The 12202-nt window shown below is 32.5% G+C and overlaps 2 protein-coding genes across 2 annotated transcripts; one reads left to right on the top strand and one right to left on the bottom strand.

Moving 5' to 3' along the window:
• Positions 1-20: 20 nt before the first annotated feature.
• On the bottom strand, positions 21-9615 carry LOC145741623 (uncharacterized). The gene is made up of 25 exons (XM_082559235.1): positions 9405-9615; positions 9069-9185; positions 8495-8644; positions 8295-8425; positions 7813-7973; positions 7527-7627; positions 7059-7213; positions 6773-6873; positions 6443-6542; positions 6047-6243; positions 5806-5988; positions 5556-5699; positions 5273-5486; positions 4757-4873; positions 4406-4498; positions 3841-4008; positions 3314-3446; positions 2860-3085; positions 2558-2719; positions 1932-2098; positions 970-1064; positions 793-903; positions 460-696; positions 231-389; positions 21-167 (listed from the first exon to the last, which is right to left on the bottom strand). Exons 1-25 carry the CDS (start codon positions 9613-9615, stop codon positions 21-23), a joined length of 3780 nt encoding a protein of 1259 aa, XP_082415361.1.
• A 1697-nt stretch (positions 9616-11312) lies between these two features.
• Positions 11313-12162, top strand: LOC145743209 (myelin P2 protein-like). Its single transcript, XM_082561124.1, has 4 exons — positions 11313-11385; positions 11496-11671; positions 11794-11910; positions 12080-12162. The coding sequence occupies exons 1-4, from the start codon at positions 11313-11315 to the stop codon at positions 12128-12130; spliced, it is 417 nt and encodes a 138-aa protein (XP_082417250.1). The 3' UTR covers positions 12131-12162.
• Positions 12163-12202: the final 40 nt, after the last annotated feature.

Raw genomic sequence — 12202 nt, 5'->3', positions numbered from 1 at the left:
AACAGTGTTTCCAAAATATATTAGATCGGTGCCATTTTGGGTTCAATAAGCAATCTATTGATAGCCACGTGATCAGGTTGAGTGACGACGTAGACAACGCCTCTAGCTACGTCATCAGGATCTAAAACTTTATGTCCAGCTTTAGATTGGTCGTATTCCTTAACAGCCTAAAAAAAGAAATTAAGTAAAAACAAAAAATAACAAAAACAACTTAATTAATTATTGCTTACGTCATAATCAGTGTTTGTGTTAACAATTCCAGTCTTGACGTCACCAGGTTCAATACACGTTACTTTAACCCCGTGATCTTTAACCTCGTGACGTAATCCTTGGGAAATTCCCTCGACAAAAAACTTTGTCCCAGAATAAACAGAAAGACCGGGGAAACCCTGAAACAAAACGTATTGTCAAAAAAGACCAAAAAAAAGATCAATTTATGACGTCACAAAACCGACTTACCACCACTCCGGCATCGGAAGAAATATTGACGATGTGGCCGGATTTATTCCGGATCATTCCGGGAAGAGCTGCTCCGATCCCGTTCGTGACTCCCTTGCAATTCACATCCACCATTAGATCCCAATCATCCATCATAAAGCTGCTCATGTGAGTGTATTTCATCACGCCCGCGTTGTTCACGAGGATGCTCACGAAATCGTGATACGTTTTCTCGGCGTGTTTCACGAGAGCGAAAACCTGTCAATTAAAATTTATGACGTCATTATGCTGATGTAACGCGTCGTTGTAAGTTCACTCTATTGTCATTTATGTCGTCACATTTTGATTATTTACCTCTTCACGCTTAGTGACGTCACATTTAATAAAGGTGGCATGACCTCCGTCATTTTCTATCACGTCCTTAACTTCTTGCAATGCAGTTACGTTCCTTGCTCCCATACACACCTATAACAATGACGTCAAAATTTAAATATCTTTAAGTGACGTCATAATTATGTTTTGTTGTTTTACCTTAGCTCCTTCTCTAGCGAGGTAAATAGCGATCGATCTTCCGATTCCGACCGACGCTCCGGTTACTATAGCAACTTTGCCTTCCAATTTCCCGCCTAAATTTAAATTTAAAAAATCCGTGTTAACAAAACGTTGAAATTCTAAACATCATAAACACACAACTTTTGCTACACTTTATAAATTTAATAATGGTCTTTAAATATTCTTATGTTATAAGTTCAGAAATGTAAGCATAAATCGGTGCAAAGTTTTAGTCCAAACTTTTAATCTTATAAAATGTAAAAATAACAATAATTTGGTTGTATGTACCTGCTAAAGCCATTATTCGGTTGCACACTTAATATTCTAACTTTGTAAAACTTAACTAAGCATAAGTTCTTGTTATCTTTAAGGTTGGTTAACTTGGCATAACTTTACATCTAACTTACTGTAACAATGACTAAGTTTTAGGTTTAGGTCACTAATATATTAGAGCATATATGTGTACCAACTTAAAGATATTAATGCTTCCTATTACCTTACTATGCTATATACCTTGTAACATAATACGTTGTTAGCATATGTTTTATCTCTGTAACGCATGAGTAACCTAAACGCACGTGCTCTCTCTACTATCGTTTAAGGTTGTATTTGTTTATGCTTTAGTTAAAGCGAATATATGTAAGTGTGGTTATAAGGCAATATTCGCAAAACTTTTGTTCTATATGAGATAAGGTATGTTTATAAGATGTTAAAAGGATGATAAGGCAATATTTCAACAATATATATCACAGGAATTTCTACTAAAATGTAATTTAAAAAATTATAACTTTTTAATTACAAGTTTGCTAAATTAAAATACTATAGATATCCGTTAACATAAGCTAATAATAACAAGGCATTTAATGAGATTCGAACCCAAGACCTCATAGACCAAACTCGTAATTTTTGCTTTAAAATTAATTTTATAAAATAAAACTTACTGGATGTTGATGGTTGTGGCGGAATAATATTTCTCCTTGCCAACCCAGTGACGTAGGACCTTATTAGTTGTGACGTCATGTTAGGATATTTCATTCCTTCTTTGTTAAGAAATAAGTTAAAGTTTGTTTGATCAAAAGTGGTGTTGTAAGAAAACAAACTTGGATCTCTAAAAGAAGTAGTTTAAAGAATTTTAATTAAGTTAGTAAAATTATGTTTTATTTTTAAACGAGAAAAAGTAACATTAATCTTCACAAGAGCATCTACTGAGTTAAAGTTAATTAGCAAAAGTAATTTTTAAATTTGTGGATTAAACAGTAACATTATATTTTCTAATACAGTATCTAAATACTAATGGTAACAAATGTTATAGTAAAAGCTCCTGCATTAAAGGTACATCAAAAAGACACCCTAAACATAGAGTAACATATTTTACTCAAACCCAGTCTCGATTTGCCTTTTACAGTTTGGGATATTATTAATTATAATTGCCCGAAAATCATGATGCTGATTAAGTGCTGGCTCAGCAGGAGTTTATACCGTCTATAGTGTTTTACTTTACGGCGCTACAGCATGAGGGCAGTGGGGATTGAACCCAGGACTTCATGTAAGCAGGTGATTTAATTACCTCGAGTTGGTGACAGTTTGCAACATGTTCTTAACGTTTGGATGTCCGCTAGGTGTAAGGTACTTTCCCTCAGGTAATTCCCCCACCTTGGTACACCACTCGTCGAAGCTGATCAGCGGAAGATCGTAACTCAAAACCTCGACTAACTTCTCGCGCAACTGCCTACGTCACACAAATAATGACGTCATTAAAATTATATATATGTCGTCACAAACAATTTTAAAATACCTCAAAAATTAAAACTTTTATTAAAAATGAGGAAAAACTTTGCCAATGATGTCATCAAAAATGATGTCACTCACCTTCCGCTGATGACCTCGGGTTGAACTATGTGAAATATTTTGTGAACCGAACTTTGAACATCTTGAGTTAATCTCACGATCGATCGACTCACGAACTCGACCGGGGTCATCTCTATGGGCCACGTGACGTCAGGCCACGATGACGTCATAACGCATGCTCTCATGACGAGGAGGATAAAGTCGGAAGGATTCCAACCTGCTGTGGTGCTCTCGCCCGAAATATTGCCTATGACGTAATAAAAGAAATTGTATAGTCTGTTATCGAAAAATACTAGTCCAAAAATTAACTACGAGGTAAAAGTTCGAACCGCACCAATGTCACACAATTATCTAAGCCTTACAGATAGCTTAAACACATAATAATAACACGACCTTCTAACCTTACGGTAATATAGATAAAAAAGAACTAAAATCCGATAAAAGATAATAAGAAGTTAGTTTTTCAAATGCTTACCAATCCTATATATGGAGACAGGAAGTCCTTGTTCAATGGCATCCAATAATAATTGTTCTGCGACCCATTTACTCTGGGAATACCCGTTTTCTAAGTTACTGGGATCAGATGTTGGCTCTTCTTTGACTAAAACCTTTATTTAAAAAAAGTTTTTGTTGTAACATATTTTTAAACACGGGTTACTAAAACGCGATTGTTAGATTTTGATGTTAAACTAATTAAAATGTTAAATTTTTTTTTTTAATTTAACTATCTTTCTACACTACGTGAGGTCCTGAGTTCGATCCCCAGTAATCTCATGCTGTAGCGCCCTCTAGTAAGGCGCTATAACCAATATAAACTCCTGCTGAGCCAGCACTTAATCAGCAGCATAATATCGGGCAATTATAATCTATAATATCCCAAACTGCCACAGGCAACTCGAGACTGGGTCGGAGTAACATTTGTTACTCTATGTTTAAGTCGCGCATTCGACTTTCCCACATCGAGGATAAAAATATATAACAAAAAAATAAATAAATATTTACTTTTCCATTTGGAAACACTGAATTAGTGCTGACGTAATGAAGTGGTTTAACCTTCCCTGCTCGAGCAAAGATCATGACATTTTGTGTCCCAGTTACATTTCCTGCTTTTAAAGCTTCGTAAGGGTACAATAAGTTGACGTAGGCTGCAGCGTGTATGACGTAATCAATCTAAATGACGTCATAAATAAAAAAAAATTAAAAGATGCAAAAGTTGGAGCAATATGGTTAAATCAGTATGGTTGATAAATGGTTAATATTGTTAATAGCTGGTTAATATCTGGTTAATATCTAGTTAATATATGGTTGAAATTTGGTTAATACATGGTTAATGTATATTTAAAATATGGTTATTGAATGGTTAATAAATGGTTGATAAATAGTTAATATATGGTTAAATTAAGGTTGATGTATACTTAAACTATGGTTGATATATTAATAAATTATGGTTAAAATGTGGTTAATATATGGTTGATATATGTTTAATATGTGGTTCTCACGTGATCAATAAAAATATGGTTATGTGGTTGGTGGTCACCTATATTATTACACAATAAAACCAAGTTACCTCATAAGACAAGTAAACATAATCTTCTTCTTTTAAGCCAAGTTCAACTAATGCAACATCACCAGTCAGAGGGTGAACTCGTTTACTGAATTGCTAAAAATAAATTAGTTGAAAAAAAAACTGATTACTACAAACTTTCTATAGAAGAAAATAATCATAAATAGGTCATATATCAACCTATAAAAAATTTTATAAAAAGATTTATATAATTATTATAGCATTTGACTTAAAAAACTTGCAAAAACCAATAAATTTAAAGATTAGTACTTATATTTAAATAAAAACTATTATAGGACAATACTACATTTTTTAATAACGTTACCAGCTACATATGATGTCATAAGTACTTACTTTACGCAAGTCATCCGATCCATTTTTTCTTAAAATTTCATAAAAATCGAGATTTTCTTGAATTCTTTCTACCCCGGTTTTGTCTGGAGATCTTCTCACCAAACAATAAATTTCACTCTAAAAAAATATTTTAAAATATCAATATTATCAAAAAAATGGCCTAAAAGAAGGTTATAGAACGCAATATTTATAGGCAAACTTTTTTCAGATTGGTTTAATATATGGCACAAAAAATAACATAAACTTTAACAGTACGCTGTTAAGTTAAGATGGTATGCTCAAATAGTAATAGACAAAATAGGATAAAAATTACAATAATCTAAAAAAAATATCTTACAAACTAGCGGTTGTGATGCGCAATAATGTGGTTTGCGTACACATTACGACCAGCATTTTTTATAATCTTACTGTATTTCATTAGCTATAAATAATTTAATTTAAATTGCACGTTTTTATATTAATGACGTCACAATCACTACATAAAATTGACTTAAAAAATTTTTAACAAGTTCTTACCTTAGTATTTAAAAGTAGTTCCTTTAACAGATAAGCACCTAAAAACCCGGTCGCCCCGGTAAGTAACACCCGACCTCTTTTTAGGCCCCGGGAGAACCGGGTCGAACGCCAGAACGCCCGGAGTTGGATGTCAAGGTTTGCAGGACCGACCCCGTGAACTTTAACCTCTGCGTGAAGGTCAACTGGTAGAGGTGAAGTATTTGACGTCACTTCACTGTACAAATACAACTGTTTAAAAAGTGACTTATTTTGTCTTATAAATATTCATAAATTTTTTTTTTACTTTTTATCTTGAGATTTTGTTCCTTTTTCGATCCACGCAGCAAGCTCAGATATAGTTGGATGAGCAAACAATACCTGCATTGTGACGTCACTTTCGTACTTTTCACGAATTTTCCCAAGTAGTTTGGCGGCCAACAAAGAATGTCTAACACAAGAATCTACTTTAACATTTTCTGTAATATCACTACAACTATACTGTGACGTCACAATCATAGTTATAACGTCACAATTACAACAATGGCGTCACTTACCCTCCTAGATCGAAGAAACTCTCGTTAAGATCGACGCTTCTTAAGTTCAAGATCTTCTCCCAAACTTCTTCCAGGAAAACTTCAACCTCCGACGTTTGCTCCTCCTTAGGAGCAGATTGGGAGGAAAATGGGGGAGGAAGCGACTTCTTGTCCAACTTCCCCGAAGCCGCGTGCACTGGAATGCTGTGACGTCATAATTAATATAGTTACGTGATAATAATTGCGAAAATCTCGACGTTACCTTTTTAAAAACACAAAGTAAGAAGGAATCATGTAGAACGGTAACTTTGTCCTCAACGCGTCACGGACATTTTTCTTTGTGACGTCACCTTCAGGAACCACGTACGCCACCAAGTGTTTATCTTCACCTTCTTCACCGACTGCGATTACCACGCAACTCGACACTAGTGGGAGCTGCATCAACGCCGCTTCAACTGCCTGTAAAACAAATTTGATTATTGTCTAAAATTTTGTCGGAAGGGTTCCGTGTTCAAGTCCCACTAAAGGCATGCTATTTTCTACCGGGACGGACCCTATGCAGTGGTACTTTAAGTAGGATCTTATAAATGATATAAATGATGTAATAGCCTTTTACTTAAACAACTACTTTAAACGAATATAAAACTTTATAAATAACCTGAACTTCGATGCTGTATCCTCTGATCTTCACCATCGAATCACAACGACCACAAATCTCCAAATTTCGATCACTTTTCATCAAACCCCAATCCCCGGTTCTGTAAAACGAAAGTTTGGTTAAAATTAAGTTAAAATTTGTAATAAAGACAACTTTAAAACTTATGCCACCAAACGTAAAAACTTAAAATACTTCAGAAAACATACTAAAACAATTATTTAAAATTTAGCCAAAAATCTAAAAAAAATTTCAACTGATTTATAACAATTTAAAAGCTCAAATTAACAATGTAACAGCTTGAATTAACAATGTAACAGCTTGAATTAACACCTGTAAAGTCTCTCCCCATTGGTTGAAATAATAAATCGTTTTTCATTCATCTCTGGTCGGTTCAAATATCCTCGAGCTAAAGTAGGACCCCCGACATAAATCTTGAACAAAACAAAAAAACATTAAATTTATCAAAAATTTTAAAAACCTTTAAAAAAATATTACAGTGACGTCACAAAAATGATATTGTGACGTCATTAAAATGTTATAATAACGTCACTAAATAAAGACAAACAAAATGTCAATGACGTCATTAAAATAAACTTAAATGTTATAGTGACGTCACCTCTCCTGTCATCCCAACAGGTTGGGGATTTCCCTCTTCGTCCAGGATAACCACATTGACCCCAAAAGCCACTTTACCCACCGGTGCAAACTTTCCCCGTTTTACCCCACTTTTAAGATACGAGCTCAAGTCCGAGGTAGCTACGTCATGACATTCTGTGACGTCACAAAAAAAGGTTAAGTGCGATAACTATGTAAAAAAAAAAAAAAAATTATTTTAAATTTGAAGATTTTGAAACATTAGTTACCCCGACCCAGTCTCGAGTTGCTTGTGGCAGTTTGGGATATTATAGATTATAATTGTTCGATAATTATGCTGCTGATGAAGTGCTGGCTCAGCAGGAGTTTATACCGTTTATAGCGCCTAACTCAAGGACGCTACAGCACGAGAGCAGTGGGGATTGAACCCAGGACCTTAAGTAATGAAGTCAAATGTTCTATCACTACACCACGCTGCTGGTTTTTATACCTGATATGCTGTATAGATTATAGAACTTGACCCATGGAAGAAGTTTCTCGCATCTTTCCAATAAAGTAACAGTAACTACTTCACCACAAAACCAGATTACTCTAAAAAAATGATTTTAATTGTTTCAAAATAAAAAATAAAACATTTTTTTTGATAATTTATAATAAACAAAAAAATTAGCACAATTTGTATGATAAAGAAGAAAAATTATAAAAGGTTAATTAACATTTCGTTTAAAAAAATAAAATCTTTTTTAGATATACATCAAGGTAATGTAGTCACTTACTTTAAAGATTTGAGGTCTTCCATGTTAATTTGTGCATCCAAAACAGTCTCCAAAAGTGAGGGAGTAAACAAAATGGTTGTAATAGCATGACGTTTAATAAAAGCTGCAAGTAATACCGGATCGTAGATTGTGCTATCAGGAATCACATACATCGGTATACCCTAAATAAAAGTAGTTTTAAGATAATTTAATAATTAATATTATTTTTTTGTTATCAACTGAGAGCTATAGATGAAGGGTTTGCTACTAGGATGTGTTTAAGCTATCCGTAAACGCAAGGCTTAAAGGCAAATAGTGTGGCATTGGTGCGATTCGAACCCAAAACCTTTGGCTTGCAGTCGGCTGCCATTACCGTTAAACCACCCTACCAAGCTAAATAAATAATTATTATCATTTTAAGTAATTTAACTTAATTAAGACAGAGTTCATTATTACAAGTATATAAAATTACCCAAAAAAATTTTAAGTATAGAACAACTGACTTTTAATAAAGATCTCAATAACTCCCACACAAAGAAAACGTTACAAGCAACTCTGTCGTCTGCTTCAAAGGAGGACACGAGATGGCGCCATGTGTACGAGAAAACAGCGCCACGATGTGGACACAAAATTCCTGAGAACAACGTTATTGGTAAGCAAAAAAATTAAAAAAGAAATTTTAAATTGAGAATAATTTAAAAACCTTTTGGTTTTCCGGTTGTTCCGGATGAGTAAACAAGGTAAGCAAGGTCATCCAACCCGACCTCTGGTAGTTTTATATCGACATCACAATAATTTTCCTTTATCCTACCAACCCACGTGTTATCGAGGCTGATCACGTGACAGTTGGCATCTGACGTAAAAAAAAAGTATTTATTACAAAATAAATTTATATAATATTAAAGTCTAAATTTAATTCAATCTGTTTCTAAATATTTGTTTTCAAAAGATTTTATGCACTACATCTTGTAAAAAGGGCCCAGGGTTCGATTCCCATTTCTCTCATGCTGTAGTGCTCTTGAGTAAGGCGCTATAAACGGTATAAACTCTTGCTGAGCTAATACTTAATCAGTAATTTAATTATTGAGCAATTATAATCTATAAAATCCAATCTGCTAAAGGCAACTCAAGACTAAGTCAGAATAACTGATTTTACTCTATGTTTAGGTCAGAAAGTCAACCTTTCCATATCGTAGATAAATAAATGCACAAAAAACACTATTTTTAAACTAAATTTGTAAATTTCAAAGTGATTTTTTTTTATTAATATAATTTACCTTTAAGCCGATCTTGCATAGTTGGACTTGTTATTATACAAGGAGGTTTCGCATCTTCGTAAATATCTTGCAACAAACTCTCAGGATAAGAGACATCTAGTGGTATATATGCACCGCCTTAAAATATTAAATTTTAAATATAAACTGCAATTTTATATCTTTAAAGCCTAAAACAGTTATTGCAAGTTTTAAAAGTAATAGTAAGCGAAAATCTACATTTCAAGCTCTTAAACTATATAAAATTTCTTAAACTATATAAAAGTGCCTAAAGTTTAAAAAAACGAAACAAGAGGTTTATTATACTTAAAAAAAATTCTTCATGCTCTAAATACCAACCTGCCTTTAATATGGCAATATAGGCTACCACATACTCTATACATCTCTCCATATAAATACCAACATGAGATCCTTTCCTAACATCTTTTGTGACCAAGTATTTGGCCAACAAATCGGTCAAGTTGTCCAACTCAGCAAAGTTGTAGGATTTACCACATTCGGACACCACCGCTGGTTTATCTGGTGTTTTCTTAGCTTGAGTTTGGAACATATGGACCAGACTGACATGGTCTTCATATCTGGTTAATATATTTTATAATAAGTATATTTGAGACATAATTATGGTTAAGACTTTATATTGCTTATGACGTTATTGTTGGTATGGCTTTATTACCATTATGATGTCACAGCCGCAATATGAGTAATATGAAAAGTAAATTTTCCCACGGTTATGACGTCACTTCATAGTGCATAATATTAGAGAAGGATATAAAAGACTTAACTTTGCTATACACACAAGTTTTGTAATAAGGCCAAATTATGTAACTTTTTAAAATTAAAAGCGCCAAATTATAATTCCTATGCATAATAAAATATTCCTTATACCATATAGTTAAAATTTAGGTTTTGTTGATAAAAATTTAACTTACTTTGCTAATTCTTCTGCTACAGACATATTTCTTAATATTGGATGAATTTACAAAACTTTCAATCAAAATAACAACAATAAATGTTCAGCTAACGTGGCAGTCTAGCATTTAAATATCCCCTTGAATGTTGGACTTTGTATTTCAAAACATTATTTCGTAATTATTTACACAATACTGTGTTGATATTGAATATGTTAAAGGGTATTTTTACTAATGGAAAACATTGCAACAATCCATAACGGATTTCCGATTAAGGAAAATGAATTATAGTATGTGAGAAAATATATTTTAAAAATTGCAATCCTACTTGTAAAATATTTTGTTTAACATAATAATGGTTACAAATTAGTTTATGTAGAAAATAAGAAACCACTTTAAAGTTGTTTTTATTTTGTAGATTTAAACTTAGCATTACTATTTTGGATTCTTAAAATGATAAATTGTATTTTGATTTGTTAATTTGCGCTTTGGAAAAACAGATTTGTTAAACATTTACATTTACAACTGAACAAATGTTAGAAAACAAACAAAAAATTGAAAGATTTATGAGATTTAATCACGAAAAAGCAGCCAAATTGTTTTCAAATAAAGGCACAAAACCGGGTTATTTTACAAACAAATATATAAACAAAATAAGACTTTTTAAGATTTTAGCATTTTCTTAAAATATCGCCTGATATGTTAAAAATAAAGAAAGTTAAATAAAAAATGTTGCAAGCCAGCGTTTACTAGCCGCCTATGATTGTATGCTGCTGTTTGCATACTCTAGTTAAACAACAGAATTAGCAGATTTAACGAAACCCCGTGATTTGTTTGAACAGTCATTTTAACGCCGAAGTTACAAAGTTCATGTCAGTTACACGTTGGTAACTTTGAGTTGAAAGATTTTTAGTCACAAGTATTATGTTGCAATTTAATTAGTTTGTTCAAAAAAAGAAAGTTTTTACCAATGCTAAAATAGAAATAAACTTAACTACGTTGTGGGTTGTCAAAAAGAAATTAGTTTTTTATTTATTTTTTGCAAAAGTTCTCCTGTTGTATAATTAACTTTAACTAGTCAATAGTCTGCCCTGCGACTGAGATTTTTATCGTCGTAAAATGGTCACAATCTCTAACACAATATGCCAGCCATTACTTACTCGAAAAAAATTCCGTTTTTTTTAATTGCGTACCCTTTAAACTGACTTATAAATAAATCGTCTACTAAGCTGCATTATATATAGATAAAATTCTTAATTGCATGTAAATTTATTAAATGTAAAAACCAATTTAATTTTTTAGATTGTTTTTTTTTTAATTTTTAACAAATTTAAAAAAAATGGCGTCACCATTATTTGGAAAATGGAAACTGGGCAAAAGTGAATTGTTTGACGAATATATGAAAGCTGTCGGTAAGTTGATTTGTGACGTAATAGAGTTTGTTTTAAAACAGTACAAAAAATTTATTCTAGATATCAATGTAGTTACATCACTTAAATATCATTTAATTATGACGTCATAGGTGTCAATATCGCGCTCAGGAAAGCGGGGGCATTAGTGAGTTCGACATCCGAGATAACAGATTTAGGGGACAACAAAATAAGAATAAACACACAAAGTACTTTTAAATCTGCTGACGTCACTTTTCCACTAGGTGAGGCTATCACCGAGAAGACGATGGACGGAAGAACCGTTCAGGTACGCCGTCTAGCGGATGAAAATAAATTCAAATATAAGCATAAAAACATAACTCCTTTAGTTTTAAATGTAGTTGTAATAAGATTTCTAATAACAATATTATTGTTTATGACGTTATACAGTCAACTATTGTCTGGCAAGGTGACAATCAACTTCATCAAGTTCAAAATTGGGAAGAGGACAAGAAAAATCGAACTTGCTCGCTTGACTGGATCTTTGAGAACGATGGAATGACTTTGGTTTGTTAACTTAAAATTTTAACTTTCAATAAAATATTGCTTCTGCAGTTTCCTTTAATATTAAAAAAAGTTGGATTTTAAAGTAGTTTAAAAGTATGTAAAATTAACAAATTTCTAATTCTTAAATATTTTAACTTGATAAAATTAAAGTTCTGTAACTTTTTTTTAGAGGCTAGAATGCGATGGGGTTGTTTGCAAACGATTTCATTCAAGATGTTAAGAAATTAGAAGAAAACTTGTCGAATTTTAATTAATTAACTGTATTTGATTATTTTATAGTAATAAATAAATA

Source organism: Corella eumyota, chromosome 2, assembly GCF_963082875.1.
Source record: "Corella eumyota chromosome 2, kaCorEumy4.1, whole genome shotgun sequence".
Lineage (NCBI taxonomy): Eukaryota > Metazoa > Chordata > Ascidiacea > Phlebobranchia > Corellidae > Corella > Corella eumyota.
The sequence above is the reverse complement of the archived record's forward strand: the minus strand, read 5'-3'. Positions and strand labels throughout refer to the sequence as shown.